This window comes from Semicossyphus pulcher, unplaced genomic scaffold, assembly GCF_022749685.1.
Source record: "Semicossyphus pulcher isolate SPU_LCO1_2020_fin unplaced genomic scaffold, fSemPul1.0.p SCAF_24, whole genome shotgun sequence".
NCBI lineage: Eukaryota > Metazoa > Chordata > Actinopteri > Labriformes > Labridae > Semicossyphus > Semicossyphus pulcher.
Window position 1 is genome coordinate 7371610 of NW_027211698.1, and position 23054 is coordinate 7394663.

The 23054-nt window shown below is 43.4% G+C and overlaps 2 protein-coding genes across 8 annotated transcripts in view; both read left to right on the top strand.

Moving 5' to 3' along the window:
• Positions 1-14197, top strand: part of r3hdm1 (R3H domain containing 1) — a 53910-nt gene extending 39713 nt beyond the window's left edge. For 4 of the 7 annotated variants that reach the window (XM_069675346.1, XM_069675349.1, XM_069675344.1 and 1 more), the window contains 8 exons: positions 2450-2607; positions 2811-2944; positions 6280-6383; positions 9320-9501; positions 10106-10262; positions 11603-11700; positions 11910-11994; positions 12893-14197. In XM_069675346.1, the coding sequence (XP_069531447.1) occupies positions 2450-2607; positions 2811-2944; positions 6280-6383; positions 9320-9501; positions 10106-10262; positions 11603-11700; positions 11910-11994; positions 12893-13164 (1190 nt within the window). In that variant the 3' untranslated portion in view covers positions 13165-14197. Of the gene's footprint in view, positions 1-2449; positions 2608-2810; positions 2945-6279; positions 6384-9319; positions 9502-10105; positions 10263-11602; positions 11701-11909; positions 11995-12892 lie in introns of those variants that run through there. The other 3 variants (XM_069675350.1, XM_069675347.1, XM_069675351.1) reach the window with 3 other exon arrangements.
• A 92-nt stretch (positions 14198-14289) lies between these two features.
• Positions 14290-18200, top strand: LOC138603523 (uncharacterized). The gene is made up of 3 exons (XM_069675352.1): positions 14290-14854; positions 16498-16592; positions 16676-18200. Exons 1-3 carry the CDS (start codon positions 14656-14658, stop codon positions 17975-17977), a joined length of 1596 nt encoding a protein of 531 aa, XP_069531453.1. The 5' UTR covers positions 14290-14655; the 3' UTR covers positions 17978-18200.
• Positions 18201-23054: the final 4854 nt, after the last annotated feature.

A 23054-nucleotide genomic window follows, 5' to 3' on the forward strand; every position in this document is an offset into this window, starting at 1 on the left:
TAAATACATTGTAGCTGGAAATCCTGTGATGGCTCAGCCAGCGTCCACAGAGAAACCTGTGCATGTTTCACCTCCCTTGCATCAGACGGTCACCTCCACCACGGAGCTTTGGCTTCATGGTCCTTGAGGGAGAGCAGCTTGTATGGTGCTGTTTGTGACGGATTTGTATTCCTTCTTGTGAATGCTAGAGTTTATTAAGAGGTTCTTTGGCATTCATGGAAAGAGAGTGAGACACTTTTAATGGAGGTGACAAAATAAAAGCACATTAATTCCTATATGGAATTCAAATGATCACACAATTTGCTTTTTAATTATTTATCCAAATATGCTAAATATTCTCTTATTCAGCTTCCCGGATGGAATGACTTTCTGCCTTTTTAATAGGGCTGTCATGGTAACCGCATGACTGCAATACCGGACCTAGTAACCGTCATCACCGCTGTATATTTTTTTAATATCATAGACCCACTAGACTCACTATCCATGCGTCCCAAAGAAGCACTTCGTCTTTCCCATACGGAACGATACAAAATAAATGACAAACTCGTTGTAAAAATCACAGTAATCAGCAAAAGCAACCTGGCTGTCAGAGCGCTGCTGTTTCAACCCTCTGCGCATCTAATCGGCGCAGACGAGCTCACGTGCAGTCTCGCGACATGCTAGTTTAGCCGCTACAACAACAACAACTAGCCAGTCACCACGGATTTCATTTCAACAATTGACGGTACGCACTCGCGTTTCCACCGCTCACGCTGTTTTCACTCATGACGATGAGGTTTTACTGTGTCGGGGACGCGCTGTAGTTAAATAAACAGAACGTACGGCAGCGGGCTGGGGTGGCGGTTAACCTCCGAACCGCGAGGGGGCGTTAGTTTCGCCGCGGTCAGAAACGATCACTACCGTGACGGCCCTTGTGTGCTGAATTGTTTTTTGGCTTATAAAATAATTAATCTGAAAATGACACCCCAGGAGGCTATAAAATCCCCTTTTCACTATTTTCTGACAGTTATAGACAAAGTGATTAAATGAGAAATTAATTAGGCAGATTAGTTGATGATGAAAGTCGTCAGTTGGAACCTTAATGGAGTTGTAAACTAAACATTATTGCCAGAAGAGGAAGAAGTATGGCAAGTCATAACAAAAAGGCACTTTTACTACATTACATGAAACAAATACTTAAACATTGGACAGTGGACATAAACCCTGCAGTGTCTATCATGAGTCAGATGTTTAGTGGTTTTGGACTTAAGGTTTTATTTTGAAGGTTATTTTTTTAAGCAACACTGAGCCTGAGAGGCGGGATGCGGGGCCGGGACGCTGTCTGAGAGGCCTCTACGAATCTCACAGTGAACCGGTCTCTTTTTCAGCCCCTCACTCCTCAACTGCAGAACACACTGTAATCCCACCGCGGCTCAGGAAGCGGCACGGAATTAGTATCGGCCTCTCCTCGACGGATGGCTGTAATCCTTAACCTGCGCAAAAAATGTCACCCTACAAAAACAGGCTGGTGAACGATGCTTGCATGACACGGGGAAAGCCGGTCATTATCTTCCTCAGAGGTAATTTATTAAGTAAACAAAGTCACAATCGTCCGAATAAATTAGGTGCCTTTGATATTATAGTCATTTCATGCTTGGTTTGTACATGAAGGTGGGAGACGAAGGTGTATAAAAATAGTCTGTTCCTCACAGCACTTTCATTGTCTAGCTGTACTTTCCTCCCAGGGCGGCGGACTGTAAAGACACCTTCACAAAAGGACGTCCTCTCCTTTGTCACCGGGATTACCGCGTGTGTGTGTCACGAGGGACAGTATTTTCAAATGTCTCTTTTTGTCACCTTGACATTTAAGTGCCTGATTCTCTCACCCCGCCTCCGGCAAGGTATAAGCGCCGCCATTTGAGGCCATTCGGAAAACAGACAGATCCGTGTGACTTTGTTTCATCTTCTTCGGGTGCTTTAAATGAGTTTTTAACAAGTAGTGTAAAAAGCAGATCCTATTTTCTTGCTCGGCCGTTGAATTTAATCACCCGTTGAAGCAGGAGTTTTTTGGTGAGGATTTTTGTGCAGGCAGACGAGTGGATCGGCCACTCGGGTTGCAGGTCCAGGCCACCGCAGGCGAAATCAAATTTATTGACTTTCTCATTTATTCCGAGTGCCTCAAACCTGCTTAGCTGTAACAGCTCAACTCGCCGAGCTGAACCGAGTCGCGACTCTCCCAATCTTTCAATCTGCCGCTCGCTCTGTTGTTCTCCTTCTAACGACGAGCAAATTTCCCTTTCAAATCAATAAAATCTTCCACTCCTTCCTTGATAACCCAGCTTTTATTTGTGTCTGTTGCGTGTAGGAATCATGAATATTAATCGCAGTGTTTTAATATTATCAGCGTGTTCGCATCAGGAGACTCTTTTCATTCGGTCACAGCGTTGTGCCTTTTCTCATTTTGCCTCAGTGCACCAAGCCGTGATGCCAAACCCAGCGTCCAACTACCAAACCGTATTGGGCGTGCAGCCAACAGCCAACCTCGCTCTCACTGGCAACCAGCAAAGCAATATGGGCAACCAGATGCAAGGCATGATGGTCCAGTACCCTCCAATGCAGTCTTATCAGGTATTGAGATGATGAGTGTCAAATGGATAAATAATGAAAATAGCATTTAGTTGAAATTTAGATGAAAGCTTTCAAAATAAAAGCATGCATATAAGACCTGTGTTTGTTTGCATAAACATGTGCTGGAATGATCCAATAAAGCCAGCTTTTCATTTTCAATTCCCATTTTAACCTGCTGTTTTCCCGACCATTTCCCTCCGCAGCAGGTTTCCGTGCCACAGCAGACGTACCAGCAGCCAGTGTTTGTGTCCTGTCAGCCAGGACAGGGGGCAGTGGCTGTCGCTGGCATGCAGCCCTGCTACAGCCTGCTGCCGCCTAACCAGCACACCACCATGAGGTACGGTCTCATCACTGATGATTTAGACAACACCTTGTGGGTTAATCACTAATCATTTATGAAAGATAAATGACATCTTGTATTGATTTAAACAGGAAGTCTCAATGATGTCAGTGTCTCTTTTCAAGGGACTGTTGTACAACAATAACCATGCAGTATAAACATGGACAAACTTACATCAATACATATACAAAGGTTTCACCTTTAGGAGAACAATGAAATGTGTTAAATCTTCAAAAATATATATATATTTTTTTTAATCTCTACATATGGATTCTATATAAAAAATTTGTGACTTTTTCAGACCAGTGAAATATATTATATCCCATGTATGCCGCATAGAGTAATTGCAGTTCACGGCTCCTCTGCCAGCAGCTCCGAGTTGCTCTGCGCAGGCAGTCGGGGCGGGCGGGGCTGGCCTGGGGCAGCCTCCCAGCCACTAAGCGTTATGCAGATGATTACGTGATGACCTCACCAATATTTAAATTAGTGTAGTGTAGTCTACTTTTGGAGCTAGTGCTAGCTACTTTCATTGGAAAACACCTGGCAACACTGATTCTGGTTTCCATTTGTAGTTACGTTTATAGTCTGAGTACTATTGACCAATCACGTATCAGCAGGCTGCGGCGTAACTTTCAGTTCAGCTAACAATCCGTTCTAGATCAAAAATTCAACTTGAGACAAATTCCCTTGACGCTGCGCCACGAAAGCCGTTCAGTGTTCAGATTTCCTGACTTCCTCGAATGCATCAGAAATTAAAAGTAGTTTTCTTCTCCTCTTGAGGACAGACCTGGCGAAGCTTGCACTTTTACTAATTTGCATCATGATGTTGTAATTTCGGCGAAGGTAAGACCCGTTTTCGGGTTCATACCGCAGCCTTAGTTGAAACAATGCAGCTGAGACTGCTTTTTTTTAAAGATGTGACCAGAGAGCAGATGATAGAAGGCTGCGTATCTTTAATATCACCATCATTAAGCAGAGACGTGGCTGTAGACTCAATACTGAGCTTTGCATTTGCAGAGAAGCGACATTGTTTCTACACAGAAATCCAGCCAGATTCCCCAATATGTGTAATAATTAAACCAACGCTGATGTATGTGAGTAATTAGCTGATATTTATGTTTTGTATAAACATGATACAGTTTGCATTGATCCTTTTATTAGTATAAATTCTAAAGGTCAAAAGGAGTTGTTAATAAGAGTTAATCATATTTTCGTGTTCAGTTTTTTCCTCCAAAAATGAGCTCAACTCATTCTCCCACTGATTATGAAATTACTCTGATTTATGTTCTTCATTTCATATCGACAGCCGAAGCCGCTTTAATCGGGTTTAGATAAAATATCCTTTGTCCCAGAAACCGATTTGCAGCCAGTCGATGCCGTTTCTCACTCCTGAAGGTGCTTCTTATTTATAGAGCAACCGGCCTGATGAGTGAATCCCCACATCGCCTCCGAGCTGAGGTCATCGTTGTTCACTGTGAGGGGGAAAAATGACGTTATTAGCACGATGCTTCTGGTGAACCTGGTCCGGGTACGGCTGATGAATGTCGACTCTGACGCTGTAGTCATTTTGTGGAGCAGCGTAGAGCTCTCTCTCATTATGAGCTGATTGATAGAACTAGTTCACAGAAAGCAAAACATGTAATTAGTTTCTACCTCCATGGACCCAATCAATCTGGATACTGGTGTGAGGAGCACCACTGGGACTGTTGTGCACGCTCGTAAACACAACCACCGGCAGACACGAACGCAGCCATGTACGCAGTCATCACCTGCAGAGGAACAAAGACACACACACTTTATGAGGAGAGGTCACTCTCTCATTGTCCCAGCTGTAAAATGAGGCTGCTTTAGTAGGCCAGTCAGCGTGGAAGTGATTTATGCGGCAAGTGTTCGGGCGGCTCAGGCTTCTCCCACGAGGGCCGACTGTCCACCTGCAGCCTGCTTTTCCACCAGCTGTACGCGAGTCCCCGCAGGCAGGTAGCTTACAGAGCAGCGCGCAGCTCCTCCGCAGATGGATTTAAAGTTTAAATTTCAAATTTAATACCCCAACTGCAGCGCTAAGATCTCTGAGCTCCTGGAGATTTACACCTGTGCAGGTTTAGGAGTGATTATTAAGACCTACTTAGATGTGAGCTTCATATTGGACTTGTTTTTCCTGTTCCAAGTTGGGTTTAAAGGTTCATTTTAAGAATATTAGAAGGGTTTTTTGTTATGATGGCTGCAACAATCTCTCATTTATATTGAGGATTAATTTGGGGAGTCAATTTACAGTCTCCTGAAGCCAAGTTCTTGTCATTAAATGTCCGAGTTTTGTACGAGTCCGAAAAAGTCTTATCCTCCCTACTGTTTACCAGTGATATCTTTTATACTTTGGCCTTTGTGATCATGTAAGAGGCAGAAATTACATTCTTTGTGGTAGGGATGCCCGATATTATCGGCACGTTATCGGTATATTACCGATATTTTCCGCCGATAAAACAACTCTAAATGGGGCGCTGGTTTAGCTCAGTTTGTAGAGCAGGCGCCCCATGTATAGAGGCTGTAGTCCTCGACACACTGATCGCAGGCTCAACTCCTGGTCTGCCAATCCATTTGGTACATGTCATCCCCCCGCTCTCTACTCCCCACATTTCCTGTCTTTCCTCAGCTGTCCTATACAATAAAGGCAAAAAGCAAAAAAAAAAATCTTTAAAAAAAACAACGCTAAATGCTCGATGATAACCTAAAAAAGCTTGACGTAATGCTACGACATTAACTCGGTCACAGAAAGTCACAGAAACTCGAGCCAATGAATAGAAGTTACAGAACTTTCACAAATCTTAACAAGCTAAAAGCTAGCTCACATTCTCGTCATTTTAGCGGAACACACCGGAAATACACTCACGGCCAAAGCCGACGCTAACAGGCCGTAGCATAAACATCAGTGCAAAACTAGCTTACATATTCATGGACGCACACACGATAAAAAGAGTCTGTCGGCGAACGCTGACGTCTCCGTTGTAGGTGCAATAAACAAGTCTGGGCATGTCTCCCTCACTGCCGTGTTTCAGGGGGGATGCTGCATTCAGGTGCGCTCAGAAACGTGAGTGATCAGACACGTGACTTTTTGTACAACGCCTCTGCCATCAAGCGTAAAGAAGGGTGCAAGATGTCTGCAGTATGGCAGTTTTTTGCCACTACAATAAGAGTAGGCAGGATATCAATTCCACTACAGGAATTAGATGGAAAAAAAACGTGCCTAATATATCGGTATCAAGTATTAGGTATTAGAAATGTCTTTAAAAGGCCTATATCCACGCTGATGATTCTTTACTCTGTGTATTCTTCTACAGTTCAACAGTGAGTTTCCTGCCCGCCCAGATGATGGAGCAGCTCCAGTTTCCTCAGACCTCGTCCCCTTGCGTCTCCCAGCAGCACCCGGGCCAGCAGTATGCAGGTACACTCACCCACTGAAGCTCAGTCCAAACACAAACAGTTCTGCAGCAGCATCAGGCGAGAGTATTTTCTTCCAGTCTCTGACATTAGCCGCCCAGGAGATTCCCCATCAGTGCCAGCGCTCCCACATTCTTTATTCCCCTCCCATCTCTCAGTGTCAATAACTGCAGAATGTATTCCTACACAGCTACCACCCGGCCTTCTTAATGAAATAATCTTCCCTGGGTTTACTCCGCCATTGTAAGCGCGTGATTAGATTTACACTGCGGATTTTCAAAATGAAAAAGGAGTGAGGCGCCGTGATGACGGCTCCCCGGAGTTTGGATAAGTGAAAGTGATTTGCACATGCACCTTTTTTCCTCGGGAGCTGCACGCAGATTAGCTAGCGGGTCCACCACTGCAGATGACAACGACTCAGTCAAAATGCTGTCTGGTGCAGTTAAGGACGATTAAAGTAAGAAATCACTGACGACGCCTCGGATGAAGTCGGCAGCTCTTGTGTTAGATGTGCTCCGGTGGTTTTATTAGAACAGATTATTACATTGTTTAGCGAGTCAACTGTGCTCCTGCGAAAAGACGATTCTCCGCTTAATTTATCATCATTACAAAGAAGATTTTATATAACAGGTATGACAGCAGCAAATACCTGCTCGCTGTTTACCACCATATGTCACCCGAACAGACATTGGTTGGTTACTGCGCTTCAATAGGCAGACGGAAAACAGAAGGGGAATGTTGCATCTGAATAAAAGGGATGTTCGTTTTGTTAAGTACATAAAATGTATATACATGAACATGTGTTTGCATATGAATGTCTTGTAGACAACATTTGATGTACTGTCTCTTAGTATTCTAGCGATACTTAAGACATGTTTATGTTACACATTGCCCTCTGCAAACACATACAACTTTACAAATCTAAAAAGCAATTACAAATAGTTGATTGTGGATTTTCGAGGCCGATACTGATATCGATATTAGAGATATTTAAAGTGGCAGTAAGCAAAATAAACATTTAAAGGGGAGGTATTATGCTAATTTTAAGCTTTATATTTCAATCTGTGATACCTGTGGAGTAGCTCTGTGCAGGCCCTCTGCCTGAAATGACTCAATCAGCTCTGTCTCTTTAAGAAACCCCGCCCCTACATGCCCGCTCTCTTCTGATTGGCCAGCTCTCCGAAGCTCAGTGTTTGGGGTGCGCCTCCTACCCCGTGGCCATGTAACAGAATTGTCAGCAAAGAATAAACTTTGAATGTCTGGTGCGTTTGTCCTTTGGCAGTGAAGGAAAGACATCTGTGTTTACTTTTTCAAAACACTTTCTCCAAGTCATTCTTCAACAACTTGACGAGCAGAGCCGGTGGAGGAGTGAAAAACATTCTGATGCAGACTGAGCTGCTGGGTGGACGTGTCCTTGAACTGTGCCAGGGGCAGGAAGTTCTGCTGTGTCTCGGGCGGATGCCCAAATATAGTTCCTCCACTTTGTGACATCACAAGGTGAAGCGCCTGAAAGCAAGCGTTCAAAGCAGACAGGGACTTTTTAGCAGGGGATTACTCCAACATACTTTTACCTACAGATTTGAAACTTCACCCACATTTAGTCTGGACATCCAACATTGTAACAATATATATATGTCTTATATTGTGAAACAACATAATGCCCCCTCTTTAAATATACCTCGTATCACTCAGCTAAGCTGCTCCTGCATTTTGCTAGGCTTGATCGGGAAAGCAAAGGTCGCCAACAGCTGCTGCAGGAGTATCCAGAATGAGATAGCTAGCTATGTAGTAGCTCGGTTCCAGGGCATTAGCTTGCGCGGCTAACTGACATCCACAGCAAAAAAGATTACTATAAATATGTTGTTTTAAAAATCACATAGAAGCCAGATGACTGTAATTGGCTGGTTATGTGTACGCTAACCCTGATTGGTTGTTTGATTCAGCCTGGAAGAGTTGAAAAACTGTCATTTCCTGTGACACGTTGGCTCACATATGCACTGATGTATCGGATATATCCGCAGTAGTTTAATATATGTTGCTCTAATAGATATAAAGGTGAATTTGGACACAAACCAATGACTCAAATTCTAATAAAATTTCCTTATAAATACATCGTCTCAGTAATAACCCATCTTTTATGTACTGCCTCCTTTGTGTTGGCCTTTCGGGGGAATCGCGGAATCTCTGTCCGGCAGCCCAGGTGGGGCAGTCTCCTTACTAATGACCTTTATTATTCATGTCTGATTATTACGGCGGAGCAACGGAGGGAGCCATCATTTCCAGCACATCAGTAATGAGGTCAGATGAAGGTCTCGCGACGGCCTTACCTACAGCGTCACCAGTAAACATTTTTAATTGGCTAGGCCGGGGCCAGAAATAATCTGCAGATTAAACCCAAATATTCGCCGTCCTTGCTACTGTTGTCGGCCAATAATTCATAAAATCAACAGCGGCGCCGGCTTTGCAAAGTTTGCCATATGATTACCACCTAATGTGACTTTTATGTAAACAGGAATTAATTAGATGGAAATGAGTGTATTTTTATAAGTTCGTTCAGTGGTCAGCGCTCTGATTGTTTGTTTTCTTTCTTAAGTCCCATCAGTCACGTTCATGCGTCACAAACTAATAAGATAATTGGATCTCCGGGATCATTGCGAAGGATTTAGCAGCAAATGGGAATGGACTGTTATTGCCACTACGGATGTGCCCTTATAATTAAGGCACTTAAGACCTAATTGCTTGGCAGCTAACGGTATGAGAGTCACATTTTACTGACGAGGTGTGTAGCTGAACAAAAGTGCTGGAAAAGTGTGTGTTTGCTGTGGCGCATAAATACTGATGAGTTTATGTGAAGAATTCAATAAAAAAAAAAAAGTGTTTTAACCTGTTTGCTTATTTTGAGTTGAATTAAATTGTATTTTTTAATTCGTGTGTGTGCAGGGTTGTTGCCCCCGGCGCCCGGCGGCGGCATGGTGATGCTGCAAATGACGGGGCCCGCCTGCCAGCAGCCCCGGGCCCCCTCCCCCTGCCAGCGGAAACAGCCCAGCCACAAACACCCGGGCCCTGAGCACCCGCGCGGCCGCAGGCCCGCCGAGCTCCCCCCACCTCCAGACAACACCCAGGTACAAACGCCGCCCGTGTGTAACAATTCCGCACAAAATAAGTTCTGCAAAGTGAAAGATTATAACCTTTTTAAAAACCTTACCGAGCCCGCTTTTGAAAATATTTAATTAGATGGGAGGCTCAGAGGTTCCGTCTTGACAACAACAATTCCCAACTTTCAAATTAAATTATACATTAGCTCAGGTAATGTTTGCCATATAAGACTGTACAGTATGTGTCAGAAAGTTAGGGTAGTCACACGAAAGCAATTTGAAAGCCAATTACGTTTGGTTGTCTGAGTCTGACAGTGACGTGAGAATCGCCCCCCTGAGCCTAACTCGGCCTCTCCATCGCTTCAGGCAGGTGAAACGTCGTAGTAAATAGGCTCCGCAAATGAAGTCAACACTGGCGTGAACTGGAAATGAGGAGAAAATAGTCCCTAGCATTAGGGTGTAATGGTACATTAGGGGGGCTAATGTGGATGAAATGGTACATTAAAGCAACTACTTGAACAACAGAATGACTTTGCGAAAGAGAGAAACGGCCGCAGTTGCTTTTTTTGAATGAAAGTGTTTGTGTTCCTTCCCTGAATCTCTCGCCGCACCGCCGGTGGGTTGTGTGTAGAGCAGCTTGCCCTCGTCTCCGGCACTCACTCCCTCGCCAGGCCAGCCGCCCAGCGTCAAGGGCCTCCCATCAGGCATCTCGTCCATCCCTGTCATGGCCCACCACCCGCACCACCACCACCCGCAGCTCCCTACAGCTTTCTGCCACAGTGGACAAGGTCAGACACACACAGGCCACCTGCTTTACTGTTTATTCACAGACATACATTAAAGAAAACACTGACATAGCAGGAGTTGTGTTTGTGAATCAAAACTGTGTGCAACGGTGCATTTAAAGCAATATGTTTTTACCTGACCAATAAAAAATTAATTTGAGCAAACAAAAATATATTTGTGCTTACTCAGATATCTACACAAGCACACGTTATAGATCTCTTTAAGTTGTATTCACCATCCGGCCTGAGCTCGCTAAAGCTATCACAGCGTAGCATTGTGTCACAGTTACAGCCAGCTGGACAATTGGATTAGGAAATTACTAATTGTCTGTTTTGTTTTCACTCTAATTGCTGCTAAGATTATCTGTTACGGGGGAGGGAGGGAGGCAGGCACACACAATACAGATGGTTGCATGTTTAGCTTTATGAACCGTCATGCGGTAAAATCATGTTTTCGAGTTATAATAATAATAATAGTAATAATACCTTTTATTTATAACACTTCTTAAACAACTCTAAATCAAAGTCTGAACTCTAATTAGCCTGAAACGTTGCCCTATTTGTGGCTAGGTAGCTAACATCTGCCCCACAAGCAGTCGCTAGCTAAGCTTGGCTAACTAAGTTGGCTAACTCTATCAGTTGTACCTTGAGAGAACATTTATTTAAACTGTACCCCTGCTATATTTTTTACCTCTGAAGTACAAATTCTCATTTAAAATGAAGTTGAGTCTACCATTCACATAGCTAGCTATTTAACTTATCCCTATAAGCTAACTTGTAGCATGCTAAACCAACATTTATCACATGCTGTCAAACAAATGTCATATCTTGGAGTTGAACAATTTTAATTTAGATGCACGAGTAAATTTTCTAAATTATTTATATTAAAGATTATAATGCCTTGGCTGTGTAGCTGGAACTATCAAAAAAAACTAGCTTAGTTAGCTGCTGCTACCATGGAAGAAGTTAGCTAGCTACCTGCCAAGTAAGCTAGGTTGCAAGCACATAAACTACGGATAAACTTAATTTTTATAAAAGGTTCATTATACAAACATATATTATATGTATATATATATAAGTATGTACCCAAACATTTATATACAACCTAAATGCTGCTGTGGATCCAAAACTCCTTCCTCTATCAGATAAGTAACAAATTAGCCGATTAAGACGGCATCGATTTGTGTTGCTCAAATGAAATATTATTGAAAAAAATTCATTTTCTAATGTCCTTTTGTTCTCTCGGGATTGAGGCACACACATAACTCACATAATGTCACAGTAGATGTGAAGTATTTTTTTTATACTGATCTAAAAAAAATCACAATTTCTGTTAACATTAGGTGAAGCGCACTACTCTCTCCTGGGCCAACCTCTGCAGTACAAACCCTCCATCAGACCTCCGCTGATCCACGCTGCACACATGGTGGCCAAACACCAGGTCGGACACGCACCTATTGTTGCACTTGATTTTAAATAATTCTATTCAAGTTATATTATGTATATAAAATCTGCAGAACCATCAAAAATAGGAGATGTTTCACCTGCTGCTGTGTTGCGGTGTAGGGTTTTTCACACCACATTTGAGCTCAAGCAAACATGCCCCGACTTCCAAAGAAATAACCGTACTGTTTTCTTCTTTCTCCTCAGGGTCCACTGGGGGTTTGGCGTAGCGGTCATGGGAGGAAGGCCAGCAGAAAACCTCTGTCTTCAGATCTCAGTGTAGGTCAAGCAGGTAAAAGGAAGTCCAGAGGGAGGCTTGAGTTTAGTGAACCTTGAGTTAACAGCAGTCTCAGCCGAGGTTCTGACAGAAAATAGTCCCTTTACAGGAAGAAGCACCAAAACTAAACAGTATAGTATGAGGTGATTTCCATGTAGCTTTGTGTGGAAATCCAGGCTGGCACTTTTTCAAGCTTTAGATGTCAATCAGAAAACTCGTGTTCAGATCCATCACATGATAAGCTCAGCTGCTGTGTAGCCTATTTAGCAGATTAGCTGAAATAACATCAGGTTATTTTTTATATTGTGTCAGAATTTGCTTGCCACGCTCCGTCGCTGTGGAGAAAGCGCCTGTTTGTGATTGTAAGCAGAATAAATCACAGACAGGGCAGAATTCACACCTGGCAGTGGAACCTGCAGCCCCGGCGGTATTGTGCCGAAAGAAATGTGCTGATTATTTCAAATGCGGCGGCGCATTTTTGCACTCGCCGAGATATTCTTTTTTTTTTTTTCCTGCATTATTCAGGTGCTCTTGTCAACAATCCCTCCAGTACAATCAACAAGGAGGGGTGTGCAGACCGATGTGTTGTGCATTAAGTGTCAGGGAAAAGTTCAACAATACATCGCTGCCTCTAAAATGTCACGCTTTCTGGGACGTAAGAAAAGCAGCTTTTTTCACAGACAGTTGTGCCTCTTTTTTAAAATATAACTCCAAATTTGAAAGACATTATTCTCTAATTTTGCTCGAGCGCACTGCGACAGGTTTGACCGCCCTTCCGCCTTAAGCTTTAAAGCTGACAGCAGCAGTTTATTGAAGCCTCCCGATGGCGCAGGTCTGATTTTTCTCTTCACCCGTGACAGTTGTTTTATTTACTGGCTCGGCTGCTCACTGTGCTGTCTGTGTGTGTCTGCAGTGAGCAGCCAGATCCTGGAAGTGACAGACCCTCCGCAGGGGATCAGCTGTACAGACTCCCACCCCCTCCTGGCAGAGCTGTGCAAAGGGGGCGAATTGATCCAGCGGCTGTCGGACCATCAGCCCGGGCCGTGCAACACAACCAGAGACGCTCCCAGCGGACACCTGGCCTCACCATACTCCATCTTTGCCATTCTTCCCTCCAGATACAGCAGCCCCCAGGCCAACTTTAAACTCCGAACTAGTACCAGACACAAAGGGGGGGCTGTGTGACTCGGACAAGGCCGGCTCATAGCTGCTATGATCTCGGTGCACCAAAGGAGCGCCACACGAACGCACATCCAACCACCTGCCTCTGCTGCCTCAGTCTGGACTGTCTCGGTTCAAGTCCCAGACTCTGTCCAAATCAAAAATCAAGTGTTTGAAGAATGAATGTTCACTTTTATTTCCTTTTTTAGTTAATTTTATCGTTTTTTTCTGGCCAACAGGTCTGTGCAGGGTGGGAAATCACACACCAGTTTGTTTCTTTGTGACATACGTGTGGCTGCAGAGCTCAACTCGAGGCCCCCTCTATTCTAAAAGTTTGCTGTTTAAAACTGAAAGTGTTTTGAGAGCTTTGGGATTCATTTGCCAGCTGTTAGTGACTCACTGTGGCTCTTTTTTTAATAGCAAAGTGTATGAATGTGACGGCACCACATCAAGCAAAACCTACATAATCTTCTAGTTCAAGAACAATTGAATGTCAGACAACTAAAATCGGGACTCTGTTTCACATTCAGACTGAACGTTCATATCTGAGCAGGTGTTTTATTTCATCTAACAATCATCAAGACTTCCATCATGTGTTTCACAGCTTGATCCCAGTCATGAAAACGAGCATCCATCACCCGGTAGTTCCACAAGACTTCTCGTTTATCATGGTCCCGGCTGCACTTGTACAATGTGAGCCCATACAATAATAAACACTGAATAATAGATATACTACCTGAATTATTTAAAGTCACTTTTATACACAGTGAATGTTGGATTTGCACTGAAGTGATGAAGGAGATGGAGATTTGATTGGAATCATACCCGGCCTGGATTTTCTTTTATTAACCCCGTCGTACCTGTTTGTTGCACTCAGCCAGGCCACTTTCTTTTATATTTAATTAAAATGTTTATATGCACAAGAAAAATGCAATCGAGTTTGTCACTCTACTTGGCTTCTTTTTTTAATTTGTGTGAGTCATGAGAGGTGTTCAATGTCTGGTGTGGCTTTTATTTTATTTTTTTGAGTTCAACTCTAATAAATGTTTGCACCACACGTGTTGATATAACTTTCTCCAACGCTCAAAGCCCGAGCAATAAACTAGTCGGCACACTGACGGTATTGAAATGTTTCCTTAGAGCGAGATGAAAAAAAAATAGCAACACATGAGGCAACTCTTTGGAAAATGTTGCCATGAAGTTTGTATATCTGCCTTTGGGGCATTGCGGAGATATTTGTTTAGCTGAGAAGCCTGCATAAATTAGCCGTTTGGAATAAACACTCTTGTTAGGGAGTTAAATGTAGAGAAAGGGAGACGCCTAGTGGACAAATGCTGTTACTACAGCGTTTACTCAAGCTACGTTTCCAGGCAAAAGTGAAACTACAAACAAAACGGCAGCACGGTGTTCGGACTTGCGTTTCATGTAAATGCTGCGCGTGTAGCGTAGTCGAAAAACGCGCGCGCCGTTAGTTTTGAGTTAGCATGTTTGTGAGGCTTTATCTTGTTAGCCGTAATGGACACCGACGCCCGGGAGAAAAGCAGGACGGTGGTTGTGTCCGGTGTGCCCAACGTGTTGCCCATGAGCAGGATGATTGACAAGCTCACTATTCATTTCCAGAGGCGCAGGAGAAGTGACGGAGGAGACGTCGAGGTGGTGAGGTACCCCACGAACATGGACGGAGTCGCGTTCGTCGCGTTTGACAAAGCTGAAGGTAAAATAAGAGGAAGCTAGTAGCTAAACACAAGCTACACTCTGAGCAAAGTGTGTGTGTATATGTGTGCGTGTCTTACAAGGTGGCCCACCTTTGAGGAGCACAAGTTGAAGTGAATAAGTTAACAACAAACAGGCTAATAGCTGTTTGTTCTTAACGTGCCGAACCCCATTCAAAATCTGACCATTTTAAGGTTGACTTCCGTATCCAGTAGCAACAGTTTGTGCCTCTCATTCATTACATTCTATTCTACGCAGCTAAGCGTAAATAATGAGTACCGGGCCTTCTTTGAAAACTACAAGTTAACAACACTGTTATTATACCCAGTCTTCTTACTATCTGGTTCAAAGAAATATTCTGTCTGTTCAAAATAAAGAGCTCTCTCCTAATCCAAATCCTAAACGACTCTTGTTCCCAACAGAAAAGGGTGCTAAGTATTATACTTTTCACTTTAAAATGTAGCCCACTTTGGACCCGTTCAGTACCCATGTTCGCTGTCTGAAAGGTTTGCCCATCTATAGCCCATGTAAATTCTGCTGGGTTGCCCCCAACACCCAACGCCCACTCTGAGCCCATGCCCAGCTGATAACCACCTAACCCAGGTAAGGCCTGTGAGGGCCCCACTTGCATGTGTTTGCTGGGACCTGTCAGCCTACTCAATTTGCACAGTGTAAAAAAAAATTAATAATATACAAATCTGTTTTATTGCTAACGGGTGGGAAGCGCAGGATAACTCACGATACGTGGCCGACGCTAACGATTCTGCGATATTTGATACATTGCGATACAAACATATAATGATACATGTCGATATAACTGATTAACTTCTTCGGCTGCTTCATTTACGCTCACGTTACCCTCATTCATGTTATAAGCGCCACCATGAGGAGTCATGAAATAGTGACGTGATGAGTCAAAATTGCAGGGAAATCTGTTTAGTGCGCCACATATCCGTAATTAAAATATTGATATTTGGCGGCAGCCTATCGATAATTGTATTTCACAAGTCAGGACGACGATAAATATAGCCGTATCGATATTATGCCCCTCCCCTTATGTGTATTAATGAGTCTTACCAAAATGTTCTACTTTCGTACAAAGTTAGCTACATGTTTTTGCTAATGTTTAACATGGTAGCCATGACATGCACTTTGCAGGAAATACAATCATACATTGAGAAAGGGTAAAAACAGAAGGCGTATTCTCCCTCCCAGATGGTCTGAAGAGTTTTACTGCCCATACATAAAAAAAAATGTGAAAGCAGCCTCTTGGGTTTTTTAAAGAAAGCTGTGTCGTTTTTCTTGAAGATTTTTAAAAGTGCTGTGAATGCATGTAATATATGAGGTGCACAAACCTTACATACATAAAAACCTTAACTGCACACATGTACTGCAGTCATTATCATGTGCTGTAATTGGCTCCTGTGGGAATAAATTGTGGCTTTCATGATGGTTATATAGAGAGGTGAAATATAAATCAAACATTAATTTACATGAAATGCTGCCTGGATGTATGTATGAATACCAGCTGATTTGTCATGAGTAGTGTACAGCTCGGTGCACTTCCTGTGACAAGAAAATAACAAGCATCATTATAGTGTTGATGTGTGAGATCATGGCAGAACAGTGCAGTACTCTTGGCAGATGCAGAGAGGGTGGTGCGAAAGGAGGAGCAGATCATGACGGATGAAGAGTTTCCTGCCGACTACGTTCTCACTGTGTTTCCCTTTACCACAGATGTGAGTATGGGTCATCCACATTATATGCAAGTTGTTTACCCGTATATACGAGCTGCTGATTTGTCTGTGTTCTTGTGCTGCAGGTGTGTCTTTACGTCCCCAGGGCTTCGGTTGATCTCTCCGTATTCGGCAGCGATCAAGCGCCCCTGATCCACAGTCTGCGCTCAGCTCACAGGTCGCTCCGTTTCCGCCCTTTGCTCCAGCAGAGGAAAGCTACAATCGAAGGGCCTTTTACCGCCGTCCGGGCCCTGAGAGAGGACCTCATCCGCAGGGCCAGCCGGTTTAAACCCACCGACTCAGCCCAAACTGCTGCCGTCAAAATAAGAGAAAGTCCTCTTAATCCGAGGGTAATATCTCATCGAGAGTTTGCCGGCTCTGTAAGCCGCAGCGGTTCTAAAGCTAAGCTTGAGCCAGCAAACAGCTTATCACCCCGAAAGCAGACCACAGGTGAGGCAAGTGGAGTCCTGCTCTCAAATGCAGAAACTCAAAATGCCTCCTTGAGGCAGAAAGGTTTGGCTGTTTGCAACTCAGACAGGGATAAATTAGACGAGCGCAGTTCTCAGAACAAGATCCAAATGCAGACAGAATCCACAACTGAGCGGGCAAAAGCCAAACCGAGACGAGTGTTCGAGGAGGAGATCAATGCAGGGATTAGATCGTCCTTATCGGGCCGGGACCTGCGCCCCACAGAGGAAGTATCAGCAAAAGAAAAGCCACGAGATGATGATATTTTACAGAGAATCACCCGAGCAGACAGGATCTCAGCGAGCAAGGAGCGAAAAGAGAATCATTTGAGCTCTCACAGCACTGACTATCTGAGGGAATCACATCACAGGAGCTCATCCGTTACTGCTCAGCACTCCCAGACTAAATGTAAGCATGTTTCGAACTCATCCAGAAGCGCCGAGGATACAGACGAGCGTCCGAAAGAAACGTGCGTCTGGGTGGACTCGCACGCATTCAGGTACATTAAGAAGTTTGACAGGGAGACGTTAGACGCATGTGTGAGAGGTCTTGATGCAGCCATTGAGTGTAATGAAGGATCCGACCTCATCAGGGTGATCTTGACTGAGAGGCAAACCTCCAAGGCGACCTCGAGGATCCAGCAGGCATTGGAAGACCTTCAGACTCTAGTGGAGTCTTGGGCGACGACCTTAAGGGTTCACGAGATCCACTTCGATGGGGAGGAGCAGCCTGAGAAAGAGGAAGTGATTCAGATCTGCGATGATGTGAACTTCCTGTTCGATGACGTCATTTACATGTGGGAAGGTTCTTGTGTTAAAGTCGTCGGCCCTTCAGCGTCAAGTCACCTCTTCTGTAAAAGAGCTAAGAGTAGAATCTCTGAACTCAAGTACAAACCAAGGCAGAAGTTTAATCGGAGTTGAAAAGTGTAATGTTATCAGTGGCCACAGGGGGGCGCAGTTGTTCTACATGTTTCCTTTGTGTATCACAGCATTGTTTCTGTATGTTACTGGTACAAAGTGTTTAGCTAGATTTCAGGGGCTGTTTAGATCAATATGTCACACCCTCACCGTTAGATCTTTTAATGATGACAATAAGTTATAATGTTTTTATAACATCTGCTTCTGTTACGTAGAAAACGAAGTTTAGTGTTATTAAATGAAAAAAGAAAATAGTTTTTCACCCTCTTTTATGGTGTAGTCTCCTTTCTGTCGCATATTCTGCATGGTTAAATCCTTGTTCCTTCAAGCAGCAGCTCTTAATAATCATTCTCATATCTTCAGTACAAACATCAAATTCCAAAACAAAAATTACAGATGACAACATGTCCCACGTAATCACATCTACTTCACTTAATTATTATATCATTACCTGCGTTAAAGGTTGAGGCCCAATCCTGACCACCACCCTTAAGCCGAAGCACTGAACCCTCACTGACTTCAATGACGTCAGGCGCGCAGTGCGTGAGTCCGTGAGGGTGTGAGAACTGCAATTTGGACACACTAGCTGTGTCCAAATTTAGGGGCGTATTTAAAGGCTGATTGCGTCACAGCGGTGCGTAGAACGCTGTCCCGATTCGAAGGCTCCTTCAGATGGGGCCGCCAAATGCGTCCTCATTTTCCCAGGTCGTGAAGGATCCGGACAGCGGACCCTTACACGGCTGAAGAATAAAAACAAAATACACGTTTGAAAAAAACGAAAGGGCTTTTGAAACATGACGTTAGTTAAGCTAGCTGGTGAGCCTGCTAGCTACCTGTTGCTAGGCATCAGGTAGCATCAGGCGTCATAGATCGCCTCCTTCAAAGGCTGCAGCCCCTGGATTGGGATGCTGCTACTATCGTGGCCTCACATGTTGCCTGGAAACAGGATGCACCATTAAATAACTAGGATATGTGTCCTGCGTCAGAAAGGCTTTACAGATTTGCAGTTCCTGTCGCCTCCGTTTTTTTTGTTCAAACTTTATTATATACTACTTCAATATGCTAGCATTTGTTTACATTTAGTGGAGGACTGAGCACTCACGTTTATATACGGCACCAAGTTGGCTATATACTCTGGGTAACTACCAAAGGAAAGTCTGCAGATACGCTCACTTATGGAAACTCTGCAATTTGGCATTGAAAGTCCGTATCACAGCCCTCACAGACTTCTTGATTGGACAGCACCAAGCTCTCACACAGGGAACGGGCCTCAAGTCTCTTTCCATCTGGCAGACTGACAAAAAGATCTTAGATACAGAAGTAAATTTAAAGATTGTAAAAATGTGAATATTCAATCGAGGCTTTCCAGACTCCCTCCAGACATGTTATAAGACAAGAAATAATGACTTTAATACAGTACTTGTCTGAGGCCTTTATGATGGAGTATATCCTGTGCATGGCTGTGATCATAAATCTTGGACAGTAGGGGGCAGTATGACACTTCTCTCATATGGTTTAAAAATAGAGACACTGCCGCTGCCATAGCCCTGCTCACCCAGGCTATTATGGAGGCTGGGTTTGGCAAGCAGGGTGCAGATTGGCAGGCAAATGATGTCAGTTGGATGTCCCATTATACACCCTCTCCCCTACACACACGCACACACACAAACTCAGAGCATGCACTTTCTCCGAGGGAAAGACTGATGTGTGATGTGTGAAGATGCTCAGTAGAAATCGTGTTGTGTGCAGAGCTTTTTTCTGTCTGCGATTATTCAAATGAGCTCCCTCCACAGCCTCGATAATTGATTCATTATGTAAAAATAAGCCACACTACCATAATGAACACACACAAACATAGACAATCACTCATCTCCCAGACACACACACACACACACACTCCGGGTTGTTACCATAGGAACATACTGGAAGAGGTTTCCGAGCTGCAGCGCCGGGCATCGTCAGGGAAAGCTTTCGCATACAATGAAAACATCCTGGAGGACGGAGGAATTACAGAAGAAGAACCCTCCATCAAAGACGAGAGCTCTGCCTCTTAACACACTGACCCCTCTGCTGAACCCATGATAGCTCGTCTTAATAAGTACCCATTATTTGGGTGGGGGCTGGGGTTATTGTAGTAGAACAGAAAGGAGGGTCAACAAGCAGAAAGCATGAATTATTTTTCAGAAATGGCCCCGATACTGGTCCTCCATCACATCCCCTTTCATTTTTTCCTCCTCATTATGCACATAGTATAATTAGGTAATTGTGTTTTTGAATATATTAGGCGTGTATGACTTTCATGATGGAGGTCAAAAGCAGCAGCAGGCCAGAAAAAGGAGGCCCGAGTGTCTTTCTCAAGGACGTTTTATCTAGGAAATACAACCTGTGATTGGGCCATGGATGGATTACTGAGCAGACCTACAGGGGAAAGGCACAGGCTCTCTTAAATGTGGTCATTTGTTTGTTTTTTTGGCATGTCAATCAAGATCAAAATGGCAAACAACCAAAAAGAGATGTTAAGTGACTATTTGGAGATGCAAAACGAAAAGGCCACAAGAGAGAAAACAACTATTAAAAACTAAAAATGACTGCAAAGAGATTAAAAACAATCACACAGAGATGCAAAATGACTACCAAAGAACCAAAATGGCTACAAAGACACAAACAACTACGAAGAGATTCAACATGACTTCAAGGGTATGCAAAACAACAACAAACACAATCAAAAGAACAGAAAGATGCAAAGCGATAAGAAAAACACCCAAAATGACCAAAAAGCCAAGCCAAATTACTTCAAAGAGACGCAAAACACCCACAAGATGATACAAAACGTCAACAAGGGGAGGCTAATTGACCGTGAAGTACTGTTAAATTGCTACAAAGACACAAAACTACAAAAGCAGAGACACAGAGCAACCGCGAGAAGATATAAAACAACCACCAAGAGACACAAAACGACTGCAAGGAGATGCTCAACTACTACATAGAGATGTGAAGTGACCAAAAAGACTCAAAACAACGACACAGAAACCCCAAAAAACTGCAAGGAGATTCACAACAAACACATAAGAGAGAAAAAAACAAAACAAAACAACAACCAGACACAAAACAACTACAGGGAGATGCTAAACTACCACAAAGAGACGCAAAACAACTACAAACACATAGAAAACAGCCAGAAATAGAAACAAAACAACTACAGAGGGATGCAAAATTATTACAAGGACATGCAAAATTACTACAAAGAGATTTAAAATTTTCACAGACACAAAACAACTACAAAGAGAGCAAAAAAAACTGCACGGAGATGAAAAACTACCACAAAGAGAGGCAAAAAAAAACACAGACACAAAGTGACCACAAAGAAATACAAAATGACCTCAAAGGGACAAAAATAACCACAAAGTGACACAAAACAACCACAAAAAAACGTAAGAGACTCAAAACGACTACAAGGAGATACTAAACTACCACAAAGATGGGTAAAATGACAACAAAGAGACAGAACAACTACACAGATACCCACAAAACTACAAGGATATGCAAAACTACTACAAAGAGATGCCAAAAAACATAGACACAAAGAGATATAAAACTCAAAACAACTACAAAGATACAAATAAAAAAAGGTTAATTGACCACAAAGGAAAACAAAACTACAAAATCCAGACTGACCACAAACAAATTAAAATCTGTCTGTGTCGAGGGACCATTGTGTCAAAATTGGCCCCATTGGACGGTGCCTACTTGAGTGTGTTGACTTGTTTGGTCATGTTCAGGCGCACACGTCTCAGAGGTCAGAGGTCAGACAGACAGGCAGCAAACCTCTGCACATTTTTTCACAGTGAGGAATGGGACTGCCGGTGATGAATAGTCTTCTCCAGGCGATGTGTGCGCGCGTGTTGCAGTCACAAATTGCATCTTAATGATTCTCTTTACAGATCATCACCCTGCCCGGGAGGGGGAGAGTGGGGAGGGATATGAGCTGCACCCCCCCCTGCTGCTATGCCTAAGTGTTGTATGGGTGTTAGGGGGTTTGATAGAAGAGCCTTGGTGAAGTAACAGGGGGGCAACAGACCGGGAAAAGGTTTGTGGCTGTTAGCCGTGGAAGAAGATGGATTATGTTTAATTGGTCTCACAATATACATGACCCATAATGTAAACAGGTCGAGCCCCTTGAATTTAACACGTGTGTAACGTTTGTACAAGAACTCATCTATTACAAAAATAAATAAATAATGTATTAATTTGTTAACTCTTTCGGTACAGGTACGCATATTTGTGCCAGGCTAGTTTCCAGTCGATATACTGAGCTAAGCTAATCTGCTGGTGGCTGTAGTTTCATATTTAGCAAAGGTGTTAGCAAACAGTTGCCTATTAACACGTCCATTAACAAATATATTTATCTTTAGTCAGGTTTCTTGTCACCTGATTGATGTAATTCCAATATTCCCTTTGCTCTAGCCGTGTTTTTTTCGTTGCTAAATAGCTAGTATTTTAGCTAGCTAGCATCTTTGCTGTTTTGTGCTTTCCAGGTAGCATTCAGTGGAAGCTTCTTTACAACAACAACTTCCTGCTTAGGCTAAAAACAAACAGCAGAGTTGATGAGACCGCTCCCCTTACTTGACGACGTCTGATCTGTTGGTAATATGAAATATGGATTAGGACAGCTTTATAGATATACGTATAAGCCTCTATTATATTTTATTTTCCGGCATCTCTTATTCTAACCCTGTATGTAATTGGTAACTGAGCAGATAAGGAGCAATTAAGGATTAATGCAAATTGCCCAAAGACACTCCTTCAGCTGTTGTGAAAGAAGGATAGTACATAAATTAGCTTCCAAAGCTAAATTGCCATACAGTCATGGAGTCTTTCCTCCTCTCTCTGGTGCCTTTATTCTTGTGGACGCTGTCATTCCCCATCTCCACACCAGTTACCCTCGGCGATTGTCCCACTTTTGCTAGTCACCACCCTGTCTTCACACCCCTCTCTCATCATCCCCCAGGGAATACATGTTTATCCTGCATTATGCAACTTACAGTGCACACTTAGTCCAAGTTACACTGAAGTTGACTTG